Raw genomic sequence first — 10,010 nt, forward strand, 5'->3', positions numbered from 1 at the left:
AGCGAGGCCTCCTTCCTAGCGGCGCGCACCTTATCATCACAATCGCCTGCGAGATGGTTGATCCAACTCATCGCCTAAAGCACCAAACAAAATAATCGGATTATGACTAAGTAAAATCCGTATCGGGGCGAACTGAGAGGTAGAATACAAACCTGAAATTTTCGACGAACGGCTTGCTCGTATGAGTCTTGACAAGCCAGATCACGAGAGGTAAGAAGCGGAACAGAGTCACCGTCAATCCTGCTGGCAAGGTCCGCACAAGCTCGCGAGTTCCCAACGAACGCTTGGTCTTCACGTCGTAGCGAAATGAGAAGGAGTGATCATCTTCACGACCACCTTCCGTCTGCGGGTCGAATTCCCCACGCCCATCCTCTGCGTGATGAGAACGCCTAGAACTACCTCCAGCATCACTCCGAGGACTCGAACGTAATGATCTCTTCCAAGAGCGATCGCCACCAGCTGCTGAAACACTCTTACGAGACCCCGAGGAAGGCTTTTTCACGGCACGAGCAGCAGCGACCTCGGCAGGACGGGATCTGCGGTCAGTCTCACCCGCTGGAGCAAGTACCTCGCCATCCTCGAGCTCCACAGCAACGACCTCCAAGCCGGTCTCGGCGTTTGGCGCAACAACCTCGGTAGCAACAGCTGGCACCTCCTCAGCATCGAACAGGTCAGCGTAACATGGCATCAGACAGTCCCACATTTGCAATCCAGTCCGCGAACCTGCAGGATAAATAGACGCCTTAGTCACGAAAGCACATAAATCCCAAAAATAAGGATAGACTAGCGAAACTCACAAGTCTTGAGATGAGAAAGAACTCTCGGCCACCGCAAAGCCTTACACCAAAGAAAAGGAACGCCTTTGTCGACAATGCTCAAATCGCGCGCAGCTGAAGATGGCGGTTTTCCTGCAAAAATAAAACGAACGGTCAGAAAACAGAGTTAGGGGCACCAAACGATAGGAACCCAACCCAGCAACGGCTATCGGGGGTAAAGTTCCAAGAAGAAGGACAGGTCGTGCCGGAATCTTCGACCGACGCTTCATTTATATCCACGAAGAAAAATCGCCTCCGCCAATCGTGGATATGACTCTTCTGCCCATTCATGATCGTGAGTCCGGCTGCACAACAGGCAACGCATATCCCCGATTTGTCACGAAGGAATCGAGTCAGCAACTCGAAGAGGTCCGTGCTCATGTTGACTTTCATATGGTTACCAATTATCGCAAGCCCCACTGCATTACGGACGCTGGAAATCGACAACTGCGAGAGCGCAATCTCTCGACGCGCACAAAAGCTCGTCAGAAATTCCGGGATAGGAAACCATAGGCCGCCATCGGTAAAATAATCTTCGTAAACGCAGAGGTGACATTCAGGGCAGTCCCACGGGCGCTCGTCTGCACTCGGTAGCACGAAATTCAGACCGTGTGGCACTCGGAAGAGATCAAGAATGCGTGCTATGGAACTCTCGTCGCATAAGGACCTCTCGGTGTCACGGGAAACACGCTCCCTATTTCCCGTACGATCTCTGCGAGGTCTCGGGACTCCATCTCCGATGGCTAGACCAGCGACTGGTGACCTAGGAGAATGTGCCGTACCATCTCGCCACTACGTCTCCACGAAAGTCGATCTCGCCATCATCTTCATCACCAACAGAGCGGCTCGCCACCAAGGACCTCAATCTCGGCACGTCGTTCCGCGAGCACGCCCCTGTGTCACGAACTACTTCACCGTCAAAAATCTCGAGTTCGCTGTGAACACATCAACTCGCGAAACACCTGAGGTCGCCAACTATCATATGAGCTCGCCAACTTGAGCTCGACAGGGTCTCACGCATGTTGGTCCCGTACACCTTTTGACCTCGCCAAAAATCGCATCACTCGAAGCTCGCCCAGACAGCAACACACCAAGCTCGCACACAACCTCGCGAACACAAACCGAACTCGCACGACAACTCCCCATCTCGCTGATTCGTTCATCTCGCCGTTTCACCATCTCACAAACGATGCTATCATACGTATCTCGCGGGACCATCATCAGTCTCGCCAGCGCGTCATTCAAAAACCACCGTCTCGCCAGAGTTTCGTACACATCTTCGCCTCGCCACCACTGAACGGACCCATCTTGGCCTCGCCACTTCGTCACACGCGACCTCGCCAAGGAACCCGAACGTAGAGGCAAAGAGCTCTTCAAGATCTCGTATGACTCAACCTCGCCAAGCCACGAGCTCACCCATCTCGTTTCCGCACTCCTGTCACCTCGCCAAGGTCTTGCAACCCCGCGCCATGACATACGCTAAGGAAGCTAGTGCATCGCTATGACAAACGGCTTCTAGGCCTCAAACCTCGAGCTCGCAATACTCCGGATACGAACCACCTCAACATCACTCCGCGTAAACCTCTGAACGGCGTCGATCTCTCCAATTCGACAAAACTCTCGCATGAACTGCCATCTCGCCACTAGGAACCTTGACCTCGCCCAGAATCCGGGTCTCGTCGTTTCACCATACGGAATCTCGACCTCCACCTTGCCACGATCATAAATCTCCACCTCTGTCAATTCACTGTCAGCTCGCCAATTCACCGTCAAAGTCTCCACCTCGCCACGATCATAAATCGCAACTCCTCGTCACGTTCATCTCGCGGGTACATAAACGATCTCGCCACCAAGGCCTCGATCTCGCGACCTCGTCTCCGAAAGCTCTGAGCTCGCCAGTGTTGATCCCATTCGCTAAGATAAGCAAACGTTTCCATCTCACCAACTCCTCTTACGGTCTCCGTAAAATCTTAAGTCTCGCTGCCGAGAGTCACGGTCCACCTCGCAACCGGGGATCTTGACTTCGTTATTTCGCCGTCTCGCTAGTACCGGTGACACCATCCCATCTCCATGATCTCCAACACCCCATCTCGCCATTTCACCAAGCAGACTCACCATCCGCGCAACCCGAGCTCACCCAAGCAGTGACCATAACTTCGCAATAAATTCGCGGACACGTTCGGGCTCGCCAAACACGAGCACATTGACCTCGTCGATCTCGCCAATCTCGCCACGCCAACGTCTCGACTTGGCCCTCTACGATTCCGCAAACCTCGACCTCACCATCAAGTCACCAATAGGTCAGCTCGCCATCCCGCGCGCAATAGACCCCGGCGGCGGTGTCCAAAAACACCTCACGATCTCAGTCGGACCTGGAAACTTCACAAAGGCAGCACGGCGGAGGAGTGGATCTGAGCAAGTGCATCATGGCAGCCCGACCAGGACACCTCACGGTCCCAGCCGGGTTCGACGGCACGGCTTACGACACGGCTATGGACGGTGGCCGAGATGCCTCACAGTCTCGGCCGGATTAGCGGTTGGCAGCGGCGAGCTCGTAAACGAGAGCGGCGGCAAGCTTTTGGATCCGGCGAGTTTAACAGCGAACCCTCAAACGGAAAAGTAAGACGGCGAGCAGAGAGAAGAAACCGTCGGCAAGAGATCTCAGGCGTAGATAGGGGTCGGCCGGAAACAGACTCCTACGGCGGCGCAGGTGAGGTCGGCGACCCAAAGAACTTACCAGCCAAACAAAAAAAAACAAAGGGATAAAGAAGAAAGAGAGAAAGTAGGAAGGGAGAAAGAGTTTTACCTTGTGAGAAAGTGAGTTGAAAGTTAGAAAAAATTTATTAGGTCAAGGAGACATATTTATATGGGGGGGACCAGCACGTTGACCGAGAAAACCCTAGTTTCTAAGTTGTCTCTACTTCCCGCGCCTCGGGAAACATGCAGAATACTCAAAGCTCCCATTCAAAGCCCAACGGACCTCGAAAAACGTGCCCGACGCACTGTTCATCCCGAAATCTCCCGGATACCTCGAAAAACATGCCCGACGCAATGCTCATCCCGGAATCTCCCGGATACCTCAAAAAACGTGTGCAATACACTATTCATCCCGGAACCCTCCGGAAGGCGGCAAAACTCTTGAAATCTTCTGTTCTTCCCGCAAGACAGACAAGAAGACACATAGTCAGATCCGACGGGCTCAAGCAGGCTATCGCACATCGGAATAGGGGGGACCATTGTTGGATATGGGCCTTGCCCCCAACACTTATGAAGGCCCAAACAGAAGATTTCATGAAGATTTGGGCCTAAAGTCTTGGATCTAGCCCAACAGGCCGCAGGGGCAAAATCGTCATTTTACCAGGAAATAGAAGAAACCCTAGGTCAAGGTCCCTCTATAAATACCTGACATCATTGTCAGAAAGGGGGATCGACTATTTGGGCAATTAGAGAGAGAATAGCTATTATTCGGATTAATTGTGTTAGCTCTTTAATTGTCATTTCTGTAAACCCTTCTTGAATTCTACGTTAAATAAAAGGACCAGATCCGATTTATTCCCACACAAATACTCGTATTATGTATATCGTTGATTTCATACATCAACAACATGGGCAATGACAGAACTTATGAGAAATCCGCGAGTAATGAAGAAGGTGCAATCTGAAATCAGAAATCAAATTGGTAACAAGTCAGTGATCAGCTTGGATGACATAAATCAGCTCCATTACCTTAAAATGGTGATCAATGAAACATGGAGGCTACATCCTCCATCTCCTCTTATGGTTCCAAGAGAAATAATGTCTGAATTTAAGATTAATGGCTACACGATTCCTGTCAAGACACGGCTTTATGTGAATATATGGGCTATCGGCCGTGATCCGGATATCTGGAAAGACCCAGAGAAGTTTCTTCCAGAAAGGTTTATTAATAGTGGGATTGACTCAAAAGGACAGAACTTTGAGTTGTTGCCGTTTGGAAGCGGTAGAAGAATATGTCCTGCCATGTACATGGGAACAACAATGGTGGAGTTTGGCCTAGCTAATATGTTGTATCAGTTTGACTGGACATTACCAGAAGGCATGGTGGTTGAAGATATTGACATGGAAGAATCTCCTGGACTCAATACAAGCAAGAAAAATGACCTTGTACTGGTTCCTGTGAGATAGTAGATCATTGATCACTAAAACTATGTTTTTTCCTTGAGATTACAAAATTTGATACAGCATATATAGATTGCACTAAATAAAACTAAACCTTGTGGTTCCTTTGTTTCTTATCATGATAAGTTTTTTTTGGTCTGATTGTGGTTCTTCTTAGGAGTTTACTGTGACAATTTTTTCATAGACAAGAAAAAAAATTCTATATCTTTGAATATAAAATTAATTATTAAAATTTTTTTATTAAATATATATTTTTCAATAAAACTAATATAATATATGTAGACAGCAAGAAAAAACAAAATATAAGGTCCCAAACTTAACATCTGATACTAGGATTTTGTGTCTCCTATCCTAGCAGGTTCAATTAACCTTATGTGCTGTACTACTTAAGGTATCAATCCAAATGGGATGTTGCTAACACTCAAGATGCAATCAAGCAATCACAAGTTAAGCCAATTCAAAAATAGTGTTTTTTCTAACAATCCTAGAATGACAAAAATGCAAACGGAAATGTGTTCTGGAACTAGAAAAGAGAATGCAAGACAAGAAATGAAAATTAATAAAAACAGAAACGAGTCTAAGCATGAACTAAAAAGCAAGAAGCGAAACAATCTCAGGAACGTAATATCAATCAAAAAGATAAAAGTCCTAAGGATGGGGGTAATTGATGTCAGTGGAGTATCCTAGTCTACAAAGTGTTTAACATGCCACAAGCAATCTATCCCTAAACAATGAACATCACAACTTAGCTAATCCAATCTCTTGGTAAAAGCTACTCAGACTCAACCACTTCCATACCTAGCTCTCGCTAGAGAAACGTGGTCGAGCAGGCATGACAAACAAGTTCATTCACGTCAACAAACATCCTAGACAACTAATCTCTTAGGCTAGGAACGTAAGTCTCTGGCACTAGTTGGTCAGACATTTCATCAAACACCTTTTGGGTGTGGAAATGTCTTGAACCTAGTTCAAATTGATCAGAGAGAAACTAGTAGTTCTAACTCTAGTCCAGAAGGGAATCATGCAAATCATGCTCAAACACCCTACATCCTAAGATCCTCCCCCTAATCTATCCCATCCTCAAGAACTAACGCACTACTCAGATCCGAAAATCATCATCAACAATACAAACTCAGAAAACATTGAAACAAGCATTCTTAGGTAGGTAAAAATGAGATAAACAAGTTTGTAGAAGAAATCAAATGCAAAATACTCAATGTATCAAAAGATATTTGAATACAAAATCTGCGAATGGTTCTTGGTGGCTAGGGAAACCTTACAAAATAAAAACGATATAAAAACTAAGATGTTGTCGCGGAGACTTAACAAAACGTATTTATAGTAAAGACATAAAATCCCTAAAACTTAAAACGACAAGATGAAGAGTCGGTTTGGGAATCTCCTGAAGCGTGTAAGATGGAACGTCTTCCTGACATGTGCGAACGAGTAGTGGCTCGAGTGAGTGATGGCGTTGGCTCAAACGGTAGTCGACGACAGAGTGATGGCGCGACTCGAGCGGATGTGTGATGACGGAGTGACGGCGCGACCCGAGCGGATGTGTGATGACGGAGTGATGGCGCCACCCGAGCTGATGTGTGATGACGGAGTGATGGCGCGACTCGAGCGGATGTGTGATGACGGAGTGATGGCGCGACTCGAGACAGCCTGGCTCCAAAGTCTCCTAAATACCTGAAATACTCCAAAATGCACGAGGTATGCGAAGATAATGCAAGAACTACCTAAATATGAAAAGTGTACAAAAGAGAGTAGAAATTCATGCAAAACAATTAGTTATTCTAACTAGATGCGTGACAAAAATATGCTTAGCAGAGACAAAATATAGACATATCAACTCCCCCAAACTTATTCTTTGCTTGACCTCAAGCAAACGATCAAGAACAAGGTATGGAGAAGAGGTGTGAAGATGGGGTCTCAGAACCTAAAACATACTGAATAGAGTAGTTAGAATCAAGGTCCTTGTTTTTAGTTCTATGATGCATGGTGAAGGAATTTCATTCGCTTGATGTACACATGCAATCCTATCAATCACCCCTTTTAACATTTATTAACAAAGAACCATGAATCAAGCTATGCAGTGTCATTGAACTCATTTGGCTAGGGTGAATGGTTAGAGACAAATGTGGTCTCTTTCTCAAGTGTTTCCATCGATACATAACAAGGTTCTCTCATGAAAAGAGTTGAGCTTAAGAGAAGGCTAAAGGTTGAAACCAACTGATGCATATAAGAGCAGCGCCCTGTCTACCCAAAGAACATTCCAAACCGAAGTTGGACCTATCTCTACCCTTCATCAGAAACTTCATCTCAAACCCATTCTTTCATTCTTTAGATTTGGTCTTAGGAAGAGTTCACTTCTTATCACTCTAGCGGATTGGGAAAACTCTAATATCACTATGGTTCATTCTCTTTTCTTCTGAAAACTCTAGACATCTTAAGCATTTTTACTTTCTTTTCTTTGTCTAATTTTTTTTTTAATTTCATGCCCAGAACCAATTATTCTTTTTACTTTGCTCACCCCAAATCCTTTACTAGACGTGTAAACTTTGAAAACACATCCCTTTCCTTAAGACTTTCTACCCTTTACTTTTCTGCACAAATCCAAACCCAATACCCAATGTCAAGTTCTCACCTAGTCCTACTAGTCCGGATAACGCGAACTAGAGCTACACAGGATCCTACTCTTGTCGGTTAGAACCTAACACTTTCTAACAAGCTCAACTCGGAAAAGACCTGACACTCAAGAATACAATTGGCTTGAAAGAACGGTTGGTTAAGGGTGCAGGAGACTGTTCCAAAGATGGGAATCAGCTACTTGGATTGACAAAGGTTGTAAAAATGTGAAAGAAAATCCAAGTATATATACGGTATCCATGAGTTCAACTTCAATGCATAACAAGATAATTGCAAGTCAGGATTAGGTTCAGATAGATAGGGAATGACGTCAATTCAGAACATGCTTCCATCTTACATTTTCAAATTCAATCAACATGCATCAAAGAACTAATACCAAGGGTCTTGATCCTATCCTATTGAATTCAGCATGCTACCAAGGTTACAATCATCATCAACCCCTATGGTAAATGCAATAACCCTATATGAATGACACTAGACTCAATCCTAATATGCAAGTGCAAGCTACATGAACACTCTGTTTTTGTGGAAATTTCAAAAATTTTCAATTTTTTTGGTTTTTCTATGCAAATAAATGGATGCTATCTCAAACATGATATGATGCAAAAAATTGAAATAAGAATCACAGAACACAACATCAGATACATCATCTCAAACCCTCCCCCAAACTTAAAATACACACTCTCCTGTGTAAGAAAAATTTGCAGGAGGATTTAAGAATCACAACAGAAACAATGCAGAAATGGAATGGTATATACAATGGAAGGTAGGAGTACCTCAGTAGTAGAAGAAGGAGTCTGAGCTCGCCCAAGTAGTTGGTGCGTGGTACTGGCTCTGTCCTTCACCGTGTTTGGGATCCGTAGTAGTGGTCTCACCTGGTTGGTCGATGTGGGTCGAGTGTACGCACGTTGACTCGAGCGAGGTGGATGATCCGGTAGTCGAGTCGTTCAGCTCGTGTTGTGTAACAACGAGGTTCGAGTCGAAGGGTGAGAAATGCGTGTTTGTTCTCCGAGACTGCGACTAAAGCTTCGGAAGGATCAAGTCAGAACTGGTCGTGGGTGACAAACAGCAGCGATGACGGGACGTGTGTTGAGCTTGTCGGTCGACTGGGATATGGTCAACTCGAGCAGGATACTTTGGAACAGAGGATTGAGTTGTGTCGGTTGAGTCGTGTAACGAGCTGGGATCGCCGGATGGGTAGAGTCACACGGTGCCGACTCGAGTGGTGGTGAACGGTAGCGATGGAAGTGATACTTGCGTTGAGCTCGTACTCCCTTCTGTAGATTCCTGAACACAATAAAACTAAAAACGAAAATCAAAAACACAAGGATCCTAAAAAATATTTACAGTGATACCTTTGGGACTTCCTCCCAAGTGAGCTTGTTTAAAGTCCCTAGCTTGACTTTGCATACTCCTTATGCTTTGGGAGGGTCATAGAGAGGTGGTGAGCTCCCCTCTGGTATGTCTTGTCTAGCCAGATACTCTTTAACATTCTGCCCAGGTTCAACAACAAATGAACTGCTCTTCTTCATTATCCCAAACCTCCACCTTAATTTCCTTGCAGGAGAACTTCTCATTGTACCTTGGAGCTTCTTGATTTGCCCACTCATCTCCTTCACCATAGCTGTTAACTCTCTCACTGAATCCCCTAGAATCTTGGTAGTTTGGAGTTCAGACAAACTGTCAAGCGCGGGAGGACTTGTCTCTTGCGGTTGGTGAAGTTTAGGAAGCAGGTCATGACGCTTAGGGAGAGCAACAACTGCACTCGAGTTGGAACACGGTTGAGTGCCCCTTCGAGTTTTTTCTTTGGTTACCCAAACTCTTGTTTCTGCCTCATTGACACCCTCAAAGATGTCAAACCCAGCTTTCTGATCTTTCTCTTCAATCACGAAGGTCTGCCCATCAATAGTTGGCTTCTTCTTAGCATCCTTGATATCAAATTTCATCTTGAAATTCTTACCCAGATTGAGATCAATCATCCCCTTCTTGACATCAATGACTGCTCCAGCTGTAGCTAAGAAAGGCCTTCCCAGGATTAGTGGATCTTTAGGCTCTTCATCCATTCCCAGCACCACAAAGTCAGTAGGAATCTCAGCTTGTCCAATTTTGATGGGCAGATTCTCTAATAGACCATGAGGCAATCTAGTAGTCCTATCAGCCAATATTAAGCGGAGGTTACATGACTTGTATTCGTTGAATCCTAGCCTCTAAGCTACAGAGAGTGGGATGAGGCTTACTGAAGCACCAAGGTCGCATAGGCACTTTTTGAAGGCCAATGGACCTAGAGAACAAGGCAAGGTGAAAGAACCAGGGTCCTCTAGCTTCTTTGGGATAATCATCTTCTGAATAACAGCCTTGCATTCATGAATAACCCCACCTATGTCATGC

General features: G+C 45.6%; 1 protein-coding gene across 1 annotated transcript; it reads left to right on the forward strand.

Annotated features, from left to right (window-relative positions):
• Nucleotides 4,428-4,979, forward strand: LOC104715004 (cytochrome P450 71B37-like). Its single transcript, XM_010432463.1, has one exon. The coding sequence runs from the start codon at nt 4,428-4,430 to the stop codon at nt 4,977-4,979; it is 552 nt and encodes a 183-aa protein (XP_010430765.1).

Source organism: Camelina sativa, chromosome 9 (assembly GCF_000633955.1).
Source record: "Camelina sativa cultivar DH55 chromosome 9, Cs, whole genome shotgun sequence".
Classification (NCBI taxonomy): domain Eukaryota; kingdom Viridiplantae; phylum Streptophyta; class Magnoliopsida; order Brassicales; family Brassicaceae; genus Camelina; species Camelina sativa.